General features: G+C 33.6%; 2 protein-coding genes across 2 annotated transcripts; one reads left to right on the top strand and one right to left on the bottom strand.

Annotated features, from left to right (window-relative positions):
• The first annotated feature begins 47 nt into the window (after window positions 1-47).
• LOC127802489 (uncharacterized) lies at window positions 48-4,607 on the top strand. Its single transcript, XM_052338324.1, has 3 exons — window positions 48-185; window positions 2,159-2,313; window positions 4,245-4,607. Exons 1-3 carry the CDS (start codon window positions 68-70, stop codon window positions 4,281-4,283), a joined length of 312 nt encoding a protein of 103 aa, XP_052194284.1. The 5' UTR covers window positions 48-67; the 3' UTR covers window positions 4,284-4,607.
• A 2,193-nt stretch (window positions 4,608-6,800) lies between these two features.
• Window positions 6,801-10,588, bottom strand: LOC127802895 (gamma-glutamyl peptidase 5-like). Its single transcript, XM_052338973.1, has 4 exons — window positions 10,116-10,588; window positions 7,495-7,647; window positions 7,188-7,355; window positions 6,801-7,090 (listed from the first exon to the last, which is right to left on the bottom strand). The coding sequence occupies exons 1-4, from the start codon at window positions 10,425-10,427 to the stop codon at window positions 6,986-6,988; spliced, it is 738 nt and encodes a 245-aa protein (XP_052194933.1). The 5' UTR covers window positions 10,428-10,588; the 3' UTR covers window positions 6,801-6,985.
• Between the last annotated feature and the right edge of the window lie 3,976 nt (window positions 10,589-14,564).

Raw genomic sequence — 14,564 nt, 5'->3', positions numbered from 1 at the left:
CACCTGATTTCAGCCCATAATGCTCTCTCTCTCTCTCTCCCCTCTCTCTCTCTCTCCACGTTTCTTGATGCTGCGCTCTCCCTCCCTCCCTTTTAAGTCTCTGAAACTCTGCATATTTCTATCTTCTATAGCTAGTTATCGCTGCTTCATCAATCTGGTAATCATGCATCGCCGTAGTTCTAGAGGTAAGTGATTGACCTTCGTCTATCGTATCTCCTTCCTTTCATTCCAGTTGTTATACTCGTGCATTTATCTGTTGATTCTGTGTCCTGTTTCTCCTCTAAATCCTGTTTGGTTGCCGAGGTCGGAACCTCTCAATCCGAAGATAATTTCTTTTTCTTCTTTGCGTATTTCTTTCAGTTACGTATTTCTAATTCATGTTCTTAAGCTGTCGGGCTCTTGTCACCGTCTGATCAAATGTTTGTCTCGTATCGCATGTTTTGAAAATCAATTTTCAATTGAATTTCATTCTTGTGGGGTGTGTTTGGGTTGCATATGGTGAACTCCGGTAAAATCTTATGTTTATCGAAATCTTTGTGGGTATTCTTTTGTTTTTTTTCGCGGGAGACTTGACTGGGTCGGTGTTGTGGGCATTTGGATGCAGTTTTGTGTGGGAATGTGCATATAGAGGTTTAATTTGAATATTAATGGACTTGGCTAAAGCCTAAAGATTAGATTTCTTGCAGCTTATCGTGATAAATTTTTGCTATTCAACAAGGATTCCCGAACACATTCTCTTCACAAGTTACCTGGAGTCCTGGACTAATGTCTTTCTCATTGTACATCCATGCAATCTATATTCTACGTGTACTTCTCATATAAAAATATATAGATTATGCATGGAAGATATTATTAAAGTATGTTGCACGAGAAATCAATAGAACTTGTGGTAGAAGATGAAAAGTGCACACACTAGTGCTTTAGGTCTCTGTCTCCAACTATCTTTAAGTTTTTTTCTTGGCTCTGTTGCTTAGATATCTGCTTTGATGGATCAAAGGCTTACAACCTAATTTCACTTGTATTTCCATTGCTTTTGGTGTTTGAAATGCTTCTATCTAGGTTTGTATTGGTAACTACACATTCATTCCCCCTTCGAGGGTATTGGGATTTTCTTGGGACTCTCGATTGTACCTCTGTTATCCTTTAGTTTCTTGCACTTCTCAGTGATATACATGTGCCTTGGATATGTAAAAGGAAGGAAAGAAAAGATGAAACGTATGAAGGGGGAAAAAACTGGAAAAAACAGGAACAGAAAATAAGTAAATGGAGCTAAGTTTGGAATTGGAAAATTGTAGGTTCTTCAAGGAAACAGCCTATGACTCTTCCTAGGCCCTCAAATGGGCAGATCCTTATGCACTTGATTGCTTTTTAATTTTACTTCAGGCGCTTGCTCATTGAATTCTTGTTGAATATACCATTATAATGCTCGTTATTTATTTATTTTGTCACTGGCATGTTAGGAAACACGGTTGTTTTATTTTGTGCTGTATCTATGCCTAACACTCTAGGATACATGTTGGACACAGCAAATGGCGTATCTTAATTTGTTATCATCTTTATTCTGGGACCCGTCAAGGATACATTCTGGATTCAATTTTCTTGTGTTAAATATGTGATAGACATGTCTGAGCACATAAAAGAACTTTTCAATAAAGTATATATTCTGAATGGCATCCCCATATTGGATTAGTAGTACTTTTTATATTTTCAGTTTTTCTATTAATACGTTAATGAGCACTACTAACAGAACTTGTATAAAGTATAATGTTTTTTATTGAATGTATGCCCTATCTACATTTGCATTACTTTCTAAATTGTTATCTCGTGTCCATTTCCTTTTTGTACTCATGTCCTTATTGGTGCTTCTTGGCTAGCTTGGATATTTAATCAGTGGGACATGGTTGCATATTTTGTTGTGAATCTCAGACCTCTTGCATATTTTAAATTATGTTGGCTGGGCCCTGACCTCGTGCCAACACATTTGAACATATGTACAATTAATTTTTGAACAATTTTCTGTTTGTGCTCTCTTACATTTTTAGTGTTTCATTGTTGCAGCAATTTAGGGAGATTCATTTGTTACTATTGGCCATGTTTATCCAATCAGGTAACAAGTCTGAAAATAATTTATGACTGTTGTGTTCTGTCTTTTGTGCAGGCATGGTTTTTGGTATTGGTAGTGCTATGCCAATTCTGGGTCCTCGAACCATTCAGCATGAAACCGTCGCCTCTGGAGGATCTGCAGCTCCAGCTCCCACTACAAAGAGTATGGGCTCTGACGGATGTAATGTGCACTTCAAGGTATTTCAAGATGTAAGCATAACTGCCTTCTCAATGATACTTGTTTGTGAAATTATGCAATGGTTTAAGACAAATGAAGTTGCAAGTATAGGATTGGATTGTTCTTATTGTCAAGGAAGTATAGATAATAGACAAGAATAACTCAGTTTGAGGATTGCGAGGGAAAGTGTTAGTGGCAATTACCTAGTAGTTGGATCTGGTAATAGACAATGGTGCAAAGTCCTCTCTGACTTCAGATGGTACTCATACTGGTAGCAGTTTTGCAATAGCAGCTGCACTAGGTAGCTACAGAGGATATATAGTGTTGTACCCTATATGTCCAAACTTGAAGGAAGGAGATAGATTTTGGAAAGATGTCTGGAAATCTGCTTACAGCTAAGGGTCCTATATTGAGATACTCAAAATCTTAAGGCATAAGTTTTCAAGTTGAAGTTCAAACTTGAAAAAGAACCTTTAAACATTTAATAGGCTGGATTATATGAAGAATAGACCCAAAATCACTTTGATTTCCAACTTCAGGACTAGGTAACTCTGACCTGACCTGGGTATGACGTGAGAAAACATATTTGATTTCAGCAGCAGAGGACCTAAAACCCCAACTTGATTTCACCCTCTGGAAATAGAGAAAGATAAAATTTCAGAAAATAATAACTTTTTGGTGGCCAAATTGGGTGGATGCCTTATCATACAAACAAGAATGGTAAAAATTGTTTTGAGGAATAATCCTAACATGAACTTGGAAGTTCTAACTCTGACTTGGGCCAGAGGTAGAAACCTTCGGAATTTGGACTAGATTTCGTCGAGGAAGAGGGTTCTAGGGTCCATCTTGGCGGCAAACTCTGCTTCAGTCAATTTTGAACCTGGTAATTTTCCCCAAATGTAGCCAGTCACAATATATAGGGCAAGTTTTGACAGCAATAGTATGGTTGTTTATTTTGTGATTGAAAGGTCATAGAGTTGAGTTATAGAAACAATCTTTTTGCAAAGAAGCAAGCGAAATGCTGCATGTATATAAAAATAGAAATCTCTCTTGACTCTCGCAAAGTGTAAAGCCTCATACGTAAGGGACATCTTTCATAGCCAGTCCAAGCAGCATCCATCGGGTTTCATTCTTTTCAGTATTGAATATTTCATATGCCCAAGAACTATCTCGAGACTTATTTAGGAATGTGATAGATACGTATATATGATGTTTATGTAAAATTCAAGTTATTTCTTGATGTTGGAATACCAAGTTAGCAATGCGATCATAAATCCATAATGGACCATCAAGACTCCTGTTTCTGGGTCATTATTTTTATGCAGTGCCTGAAGAGCTACAGCAGCGATATCAGCAAGTGTCAGTTCTAGGAAGTATTTTACTTGAAAGAAGATAAATGGAGATTTAAGATGAAGCTCTGAACCACCTGTTATTGTTCTTGTGACCAAGAAAAGGAAATTTAACGAGAGATACTTAGGTTTCAGTAATGAAGCTATATCCCACTAAAGGGGAAGAATTTCCATTTCCCTTACGAGTTCGCCAATCACAATGTGTCACGTGTTCTTTAAATCTTTAAGTTTCGTCTTTGAAAAGACTTGCTAATTTGACGAATTTGGATTTATTGTTGATATGAAAGACTTGGGTGAACTTGGTTTGCTCCTATAGATCTAGTTACCTAAGAATCTTTCTAATGTATCGAAAATCTCTCCCACCTAATAATTAAACTACACTCTTAGTCACATCATCCATAAATAAGAATGAACTCCTAGAGATATGATCATGTTAGAAAAAGTTCACTTTATATTAGTATATTTTTTCCTTGCTAACTTGAGTGGCGGAGTTCTCTTGCAAGACAAAAGTTCTGTCTTTGCATGTATTTGGTTTGAGATAGATCTTGGTGATTGATTCAATATCATCACTTGACACCCACTGTGGGGCTAACTTCTTTTTCCTGTCTATGAAGTACTTTTCGAGTTTTAGTCTCTTTTACTATGGCAACTAGAAGAAATCCCTCGCAAACCGCCATCAGAGGAAACAACCAGGCAACCCACTGAGGGGGTGGAGCAGGAGGTGATATTGGTGTTCTTTGGTTTGTAGTTGAGTTGATTGCTTTCGTGGTTGGGTTTGTGGTGTCTCTCTGTTGTTCGTATTCTTTTTGTGAAAAATGCTTCAATTTACTTGTGATATTATGAAGTATACTGTGCCTTTGATGTGTTCCCTTTGGGATTTGGCATTCCATCCTTTGATGGCCTTATTTACATTGGAATGCTTATAATAAACAGGAATTTTTATGCATAAATTTCATGTAAAAAACTTTGCCCCCTGTTTGGAATGAATGAAATTTGTGGAATTGAATTTATTTTTAATTTTATCTTTTTATGTTTGGAATAAAAAAAATATGAAATTCAATTATAGGGAGTTGAATTTAATGGAATTTAATTACACTAAATCAAATTTTATCAAAATAGATAAAATTTGAGAATAAATTTCATAATTTGAGGATAAAATTTATCTGTGAATAAAAACCCCCTCTCTGGCACCGATTCTATCACTATCATCGGTGCTTACACCAAAGTTGGGTATAATTTTATTTTAATCTTTTATTTTATTTATATTTAGTTAATTTTGAATTTTAGAATTAATTTTAATATTTAATATATATATATATATATTTTTTCAGTGCTCTACTGTTCTCCAAAATAGTGAAATTTGTTGTTATAAAGTTGGACTATTTTCGATTCGGATTGAACTTATTTTTTTTAGTTTGGGTTATAAAATATTTTTAATAATTTTTTATTTTATATATTTAATTAAAATATATTTAAAACATTTCATGATTTGGATTGTAAAAAATAAGTGTAGTTTGGAGTGAAAATAATTTTATTTTTATAAATAATAAAAAAGACGTAAATATTTTCAAAAAATTATGTATTTTAAATCTCTATCATACAGTTTTTGGAAATTATATTTGTTCTTTTCAACCCTTGCAAGCAATAATTTTATTATCTTGATTTAGTTCCCGTGTATGTATAAATATGATTAAAAATAAAATTAAATATGATCAAGCTTAGATTAGATTGAGATGATTAGGATTATTAGTAATCATTTTTCGATTTAATAAAATTGTAAACGTTACAATTTTTAGTAATATTTATATATTAATATTTTGTTTTTTATATCACATCAATATATGAGTATCACTAAAAATATTATAATTGAGTGACAAAATAGTTTTAAATTTTTTTTTTATTACACCTTATTACTGGCGTCTTCAGCCACCCTGTCCCTAAAGTTACATTGAGGAAGTAAATCGAGAAATGTGCCCAAATGATCAGGGTGATAGATCTTAGCACCACTAATATCATTCTTAAGGTCTTTCCTCATAAAGAAGCATTCTACTTCCCCTAAGAATCGAATTCAGAAACTTTCAGACAAGTTTTCAACCTACTCATTTACCACTTGACTATGTCCTGGGGGCTAGAGTGTTTTTTTGTTGGTAATAAGGGTGTTCATTCCATTTGAATTTGGATCAAGAAACAAACCAATTAGAGTTGAGACTACACTCGACCAATCTAGTCTTGAACCTAATTTTTTTTTCCTATTTTAAAATATAAAATTTTAAAAATATATGCATATATTATATGTATTTTTAAAATTTAATATATTATATATATTAATAATAAATAATTATGATAATTTTGACTTGAAATTTAAATTTAATATTGATTGAAATTTTAAATTTGACTTTGAGTAGGATTTTAAATTTGATTGTGATGGACACATTTACAATTAAAGATTTACCTTCACAGATTATTAAGATTTATCTTTGTGACTCGTCTAAGTAGGATATAAATTTATATAGTTTAATTATTTTTTATACACATTTATAAATAAGTGGTAGATCTATAAATAAGTACCCGACACTTTAAATCATCATAGTAATATTTTGTCATTTTTATTCATAATTTTTTTTAATTTAAGTTTTCACGTACGTAATCTTTTGTATTTATTTATGTATATAATGAATTAATGGTAATTTGTTTTCGATTCTAATTTTTTTTAATAATATTATTATATTAATTACATGCGATTTTCAATTTTGAATCGACTTCAAACTAAATCAGATTAAAAATCGAAACTTATAAGCGAATCAAGATCCAAAGATTTAAATAAATTCTTTAGAATTTAGAAACCCCTAATTGACAATCGATGTAAAACGTGAACTAGGGGCAGCAGGTCAAACAAACACACCTTTTATTAAGCAGAGAGCTCGTCTACCACCACGTCAAAGAATTCCAGTTTTTTGGCTGAAATTAAGGAATACTAGCTATAGTGGGTACCGAGTCAAAGTCAATAATTTGGCAGGGCCATTGCCCATTGGTCACAAAGGCCATTATAGAAATTTAGGCATGTTTGGTTGGACTTAAAAACCGCGTTGGCTGGCCAAGGACTTGAAAGGTTGAGTTGAATTGAATTTGAGTCAAAAGTCCACCAAAAACATAGAACCCCCTTAAAGAAATTGTAAAAGAAGCATAGAACATCCCATTCATAATAATGATGTAACTTGAGATTGTCAATTCTTGTCATCAATTTGATGACATAAAATGGTGCTACAATGCCACATCTGTTGCGCCTAGATGGGTCATATTTACAAATATTGATCTTCTTCTTATTCTTTTTCTTTTAAGATTACTAGGAGATTTGTCACAACAATCTACCCTTGAGAAAGCCCAAACAGAGCTTCTTCCAGGCGTCCCTGTCTGGCTCACAAACCTCCACATTAGCCCTCACTTCTTCGGCGAAAGACTCCTGCACAAACAGATAGAGGACCGGCATTGTATCAATATTGGCTGGCTGTCGAAGGATTGGGGCTTGGGAAGAGATTTAACACGATGGGGTTTAGTACCTTGATGAAATTACGCTGCAGAAGGCGATCAATGAGGTGGAGAAGAATGTCCTTTGTGTACTCCGGGTGACCTTGGATCCCCATCATGTGATCGCCATACCTAAATACCTCAATCCCAGTCTTACTCGACCATGCCAGAACCTCTGCTTTGGATGGAAGCTCCCATACCTAGTTGATCAATCGATCGATGATTTAGGAGAAGAGACAAATCTGGCAGCAACTTAAAAATGGTTGCAAAACAGCTTCACAAATGACAGCAACTTAAAAATAAGCAAGATTGTCAATTAGTTCTAGGTGTAAGGCAAACCTCATCTTGGTGGCATTCAATAATGGGGAGCAGCTTGGGCATTTTCAGAGATGCAAGAAGCTTTGATGATGGCGAGAAATGAATGGTTCTTACTCCAATGTCCCACCCTGAGATGGCACGGCCGATCCTCCCTCCCAATGCTCGGGCTAATATCTGATAAAAACCAGACACCTCTTTCACATAAATAAAAATGTGTTTTTTTTCTGTACAACTGAAAAAAAAAAAGAAGAATTAAAAACTTAGTTTGGAGCCAACAGTCAAGGAAGAACATTTTATTTCCACATCCAGCCCTTGAAAACCACTGATTTTGACTGTGTCCATGTGCTGAAAGCCAAATTAAGTTGTCCAACATATAGACAAATGCGCACATATTCTTTAGGCCATAGATTGTGCCTCTAATTTAGATTTCATAAAGAATGTGTTACTAACACGTAGCCTATTGCCATCACAAATTTTAATTTTGCATATAATTTTTTTTTTCCTTTCTTCTTAAGGACAGGTGTAGTTTCAAGTGACCATGCCTAAAAATATAAGTCAAACCGTTCACCATCCCAAAAAATATCGCTTCCCTTTCACATCATGCATGCAGTAATGACTACCTATATAAATGATAACTAACCCTTTGAATTCATGAAAGGACAACCATCCTAGTAGATGCGATGTCATATGTGAAACATCACAGAGAACAATAATGATTTTTAAGTAAGATAAGATAAATGAGGAAAAAAGACAACAATACCCCATACCTATTTAGTGTTTTCTTGCAATAATGAAAACTAAAATGATGGGGAAACAACAAAACTTGTAATTGCAGTAGGGCCAAAGTCCTATAAATATAAAATAGGACAAGCTAATATTGGCTTTTTGCTAAATGCAAAAAATCGCTAAAAGTATGACTTTTCTCAAGTTTCTCTTACCCCCCCCCCCCCCCCCCCCCAAAAAAAAAGAGAGAGAGAGAGAGAGAGAAGAAAAGGCACTGCCTCGTAGCACCCAACAACTTCAAAAAGAATATGAGACCTTGAAGATAGGATTAGAGTTCTAAAAATCAATCTCGGATTCGATGGATTAGTCTTTTTCCTACACTATACATGACACCAAGTTTAACAGCTTTTACGTTTTGACTAACAGATTGCCTTACGTCAATTATTCTCGTGTTCAGATCTCCATTCAGGGTTCCCACACGAATCTAGCGTGTACCTGTGGTCAACCTTTACACAGAGTCTACCAACCAAGTGCTTGATCCAATGGCCAATATGGAATGAGTAAGCAACCATTACCGGATGCTATAATAGCTAAAAATACAATTCGCAACCAGAATTAGTTCAGTATAGAATTACTCTTCGCAACTTTATGGTGGAAAATTAAAACCCAAATACATCTTGCTTGCCTCAAGTGTCCAAGGAATGAAGTGGGAAGTGGGAACTTAATATACACTTGACAAAATGGATCTCAATTCAGTAAAAAATAGCAAGAAACTAAAAGGTTTGACAGACATTTTTTTACAACAAATAAAACGTTGCCTTATTTTGGTGAGCATGACAGAGGCAGCCATTTTTTTTGGCCAGTTTGAATGATTAGAAAAAAAGGAAAAAAAAACAGTGGTATCGGAGTGTTATCGAAATGTATAAAAAGAAATTGTAAAGAGACAAGCCTATATACAAATGAGCCACATTGTTAGATTTTGAAGGGCTTATCCACACCTTTTTATGATTTTCATATTCACCACAGACTTATAAATGGTCCCCCTATCTGTTCTATTCAAGTGGTTCCAGCAACCAACAATTACTCACAAATATAAATGCATCCATTATCAAAAATAGCACCACGACGAATTTTATGACTGAATTTCCTAAACTACCCACACAGGTAAATATCTCAAAATGTAAGAGCTCCCATTGAATTCCGACTGGTCCTCAAGCTAGCCGCTCGTACAACAAAATCTTACTGCACGTGGGAGATTCATTGTGGTCTTGTGGACCCCCATCTAGTTGCTTTGATCTCTGAACGAAAGATCCAACAGCAAGGACCAAAAAACAGATAGGGAATTAAACGGTGGGTGGGACAATATACAGTATATTCCCATGTGGTACGCCACACCGTAGCATAGCCCACATCTTCAGGCATTTTCTAATTGCAACTCGTTGTACACCTTGACAACTGGCTTGCCAGTTATCAACGCGCCAGGGCAGCACACAATTTGCCCAGGCTTTCTTTCGGCGTTAAAAACGCCTGCGCTTTCGGCGAAAGAGAAGCCTTATGACCATTATACCCTTCTACCGGAAGAGTGACTTAAAGTATTTCCCGGAAAAAGGATGAATATGAATACTAAACCCTGATAATTTGACGCAAACAGGAGGAAAAGAATTCTGTTATCAATTTCTCTGAGAAGAAAAAGAAAAAGCTCTTCTCATTTGACTGTTACGGGAAAATATTCAATAATACTTCAATAGAAAATAGTTTCCATGGAAACGAACAGAGCTCTCTGGAAGATAGCCGAGCACTTTAAAAAACTCATAAACAGGCTCGGTCAGCTTACCACATTTGGCCTCAGTCAAGAAGAAAAATTACGAATAACACCGTCGAATTGATGAAAGATTCAAAGAATACATCCGATCGAATACCTGGTGGCCGAAGCATATGCCGAGAACTTTCTTCTTCATGGAGTCCAATTTCTTGAGGAGATTGAGGAGCTTGCAGATCCACGGATCGTTGCCGTGTGCGTCGTTGCAGCTCCCGGTGATGACGAAGCCGTCGTAGGCGTCGATCCCCTCGTCGTTGGGGAAATCGCCGGCGGCGACTCTGTAGACGTCCCAGGTCTCGCCTCCCTCCGCCAGCATTCCCACGAAAACACCGAAATACCCTTCGTACATCTTCTTCACGTAGTCAGAGTCCTCCGCGCATTGCAGTACAGCAAATCTCTTCCCGCCGCCCATTTTCCCTCCCCCTCCCTCTCTCCCTCTCTCTCTCTCTATTCCTCTATATATATAAACGCGTATGTATAGGTTTCTCTGTCTAGAACTGGTAGTTCTAGCGAGAGAGAGTGCCGAAGGGGGAGAGAAGGCGCTCCTTCGGCTCTCTGCTCGGAGGCTTTACCTTCTGGAATTCATCCGAGCGGTATATATGGTAACGGTTTCAGGAATTTGGACATATTTTTCCGGTTAATCACAAAAGTACCCTCAAGTGCTTAATTACCTAATTGCCCTTGGCCTGTAAAGCTGTGAGCTGGCCTGATCCCGCGAGCTCCGAATCAAACCTTAATGGTAAATTCATGTCCGGCGGAATATCTTCCTTCCAAAATAGGAAATTTATTTATAAAACCATTACTATAGAAACACAATCCATATTATATAACAACTTCATTAATCTTTCTAAGTAATTAAAGAAATATATATATAATTAGTGACACATTATGTTATCTTTTTAGCCTAATACTATCAATAAATAGAGGATATTTATAATAATAAAAAAAAATTCATGTTATTACAGGTAATATCGTTAATTCTATCATTTTTAAAATATTTATAATGGTGTAAAAAATTGATCATCGATATATTTGTTTGGAGAACGTGAGCATGAGCACGATAGCTAACATGAACTATAAATAAAACTTCAAGTTAACGAATTTGTAAAATAAATATCGAAAAGATTGTTCCTAAAGTTGTTGAGAAAGTCTCTCTAATGCCTAAATCAAATCTAAAGTAATAGTAAAAATAAAATAAGTGGACTAGAGATTATAATTAAGGTAAAACTTCAGTTTAACTAATCTGCAAAATAAAAATCTTAAAGATTATTCCTAAGGTTGCTAAAAAAGCCTATCTTATGTATGAGCTTGACTATAAATTATAATTGAGAATATTTATTTCAAATGAGAGACTTTCGTCTATTTATTATAATTTAGAGACAATCATTTACTTAGCATTATGTCTTTTCGTTGGATAATACTCAACACTAATTATTCTATACAAGTTTAAAAAAATTAAGTTTTATCTCTAGATACCACATTCCTAAAATTTCCAAGATTGGATTGATTTTAAATTTATCAAAATTAGTCAATCGTTAAATTTTATAAAATAATCATGAATCACGATCGAGTTTATCTATTAATTATATGTGATAATTGTAATTGAATTAGACAGCTTAATTTTGAGTAAAATTAGTTAGTCGTCAAGTTTTTTAAGCGGAGTTAATTAGCCCCAAGTATGACATCTATATTGTGGGTGACCTAATTAATTGGATGAGATTTGAGTGTGAAAATCACTACAAAAATTTAAGACAAAGTGAATAGATTATAAAAGGGTAAAATAGTCTTTTTAATAACTTAAAACTGATTGAATGTTCGGGAAGGCTCGATGAATGCTCTATTAATTAATATCATAATGACTGATGGCCTTTTTTTTACCAAACTTTGACCCAAATCAAATGGAGCATTAAATTTTGAACAACAAAATTAAAAATATGTTATTTAGACATTTACTTACAATATTTGTGTATTAATATTAATGTGTCATAAGTAAAATTTTATTAAAAAATTTAAAAAGTTTAAAAATAAAATAATTTTTTGAACTAAAAAGGTATAATTTTTTTTTATCTGGGTTCTTGAATTAAGCACAAATAAAATAATTCTGACCTTTAAAAATTCCTAAACGTTATTTATAAAAATTATAATTCTAATGAATCTTAAAATATTAGAATAAATATTATTTAAAAAAATAATTTTAAAAAATTTCAGAAAACTTCATACTTTTTGTAAATAAATCAACTCTCATTAAAAAAAAGTATTTTTTTGATATTAATTTTAATATGACTTTTAAGTCTTCAATATATCACTTAATATATTACTTAAGTATCGAAGCATTTGAGTATAATTTTTTGTAATTTTTAATTATTTTTGTTTACAAATTTTAAATAACTTAATGATGATATTTTTTATCAATAAATTTATTGTTGTGTTTGATTAATAAAAAATATATTATAAAATTATATTAATATGACAATATATAATACATTAACACTAAACTATCACGAAGAATATCATAATTGAGTGTGATAATAACATTTATGGAGAAATTAACTTTGAATTTAATGGACCGAAGAATAAGTCAATAATATTAGGCTGGAAGAAAAATCACAGAAAGACGGAGAGAAGAAGGGGGGCGAGAGAGAGTGGCATGCGAGTAATTCTCTGGAGCTCGTGAGGGTATTTTCGTAACTAAACATTAAAGGTAAATGTTGAAACAAATTGATTCCCCCACGTCAGGGTCACGGCCGCAGCGACGAGGATGGTGGTTGTCGGGGGAAAACAACACGTGGTGTGTAGATCACGTGATATTTGATCGCAAGTATGGGTCACGTGCAAGGCTTGGCAAATGTGCATTTGCCACGTATGCACGCTTCTCCTTCATTCGCTGTCCGCCAGACGATGATTCGGATGGAGATGGGGCACGGGCCAGCCAGGCTCAGTATTCTCCGCCTCCGAATTCTTAATTCTTACTCCGATTAGCATATTCCTGTTGCCAAACAGCCATGATTTCTTTCTAGCCTTTCATTAGTGCCTCTAAAATTGGGTAATATTACTACCTCGTAGGACAATGACGGGGAACCGACACTGGGTACTAAAATGAAATAGGGACTTTGTTGTGTCAAATACATTTAAAATAATGATATATATATATATTAATATAAAAAATTCAAGAGGTTGCCACCACAATCAATCTTTGACCATAACCGTCTCATCGTCCCTAAATTCGCAATTTATTTTGAGTTGATCTAAATATATAGATAAATTTATCATAAGTCGAAACTTAAGACTTGACTTCTAGAATAGATACAGACGATTATATAGTGTCACAAAAAGATATAATTAAATCTACAATTTTGTGGTATCTTATGCTCTCAAATTCATCACAAATCAAAACTCTGAACTTGGCTTCTATAATAGACATAAATGATTGCATAGTATAATAATATAAAAGCAGAATTAAACTCACGATCTCGCGGTATCTCATACTTCTAAAGATGTGCGACATATTATTTATGCTACCCCAGATGATTAAAATAATGATATTTTTACAAATTAAAATAGATCATAAACGAAGTAAATTTTTAATTTTGTTCTCGGGGTAGTTTGTTTTGATTTGTCTCTTCGGTCAAAACATTATAATTTGTCAATATAATTAGAGTCGCAAGTATTTTTCATATACTCAACTCAAAAGAAAAAAAAAATGAATATATATTTTTTTGAAAGAAGATAAAATAAAATTATTTGTGTTTGTGTATTTTTAAAAGTAAGCCAAATTTTGAATTGTTTTTATAACTATCAAAAATTGATTTTAATGAGGGCAAATAGTAAAAAAAACTCAAATCTTTTTACGAATTTGTAATTTTATTTAATTATTTCAATATTTATAATTACATTCTAATTTACTTAATTGAGTATAATTTTATTCAACACTTAAAATTAACTTGGAAGGTGCATGTCATTACTAATGTAGTTGCAGTAAATTGACCCAATTGGAATAGAATTATCAAAATTAAAATAATTAGATAAAGTTATAAATTAGTAAAAAAAAATTATGTTTTTTTTTGCTATTTGTCTTTTTAATAATGATAATAGTTTAGAGATTTACCATTAAAATTTATCTCATAAGAGTACTAATAAGAGAGAGTGAGTCAGAATATAATCCAAACCTAACTGCGTTGGTTTTTATTATACTAATTTAATTTGATTCCACTTTTAAGAAGGCTCAAATGAGACCACTATTTGAGCCCTACTTTTGGTTCCCCTTTATTTTCAGGTTTAGAGTCAATTTAGTCACTTTACTTCAAGATAAATCACTATATTTTTTAATTTAGGGTTATATTGACTATTATGTCTGATGTATTTTTAGTTTCGACATTTTAATCTATTAATAATATTAATTATATCTCCGATCAAAATAATTTTACGTAATTCAAAGCGGACTCGATCATGAAGTCATCTAGGCAGCCGTCGAAGGCCCCGCATTTACAAAAGACCCCAAAATTTTACAGTTTATATATTTTTTATTTCTTATAATAAATATTTTATTAAA

The sequence above is a fragment of the Diospyros lotus genome, chromosome 5, assembly GCF_014633365.1.
Source record: "Diospyros lotus cultivar Yz01 chromosome 5, ASM1463336v1, whole genome shotgun sequence".
In the NCBI taxonomy this organism is placed as follows: Eukaryota; Viridiplantae; Streptophyta; class Magnoliopsida; order Ericales; family Ebenaceae; genus Diospyros; species Diospyros lotus.
This window is presented reverse-complemented; position numbering and strand designations above follow the sequence as displayed.

What these genes read in the sequence shown, in the direction of transcription:
- LOC127802489 (XM_052338324.1), top strand. Translation starts at nt 68, where the DNA reads ATGCTGCGCTCTCCCTCCCTCCCTTTTAAGTCTCTGAAACTCTGCATA. An exon ending in GCATCGCCGTAGTTCTAGAG is followed by an intron (nt 186 to 2,158) that starts GTAAGTGATTGA and finishes TCTTTTGTGCAG; the next exon opens with GCATGGTTTTTGGTATTGGT. An exon ending in ACTTCAAGGTATTTCAAGAT is followed by an intron (nt 2,314 to 4,244) that starts GTAAGCATAACT and finishes CTGTCTATGAAG; the next exon opens with TACTTTTCGAGTTTTAGTCT.
- LOC127802895 (XM_052338973.1), bottom strand. Translation starts at nt 10,427, where the DNA reads ATGGGCGGCGGGAAGAGATTTGCTGTACTGCAATGCGCGGAGGACTCT. An exon ending in GCATATGCTTCGGCCACCAG is followed by an intron (nt 7,648 to 10,115) that starts GTATTCGATCGG and finishes GGTTTTTATCAG; the next exon opens with ATATTAGCCCGAGCATTGGG. An exon ending in TGCAGCGTAATTTCATCAAG is followed by an intron (nt 7,091 to 7,187) that starts GTACTAAACCCC and finishes CTGTTTGTGCAG; the next exon opens with GAGTCTTTCGCCGAAGAAGT.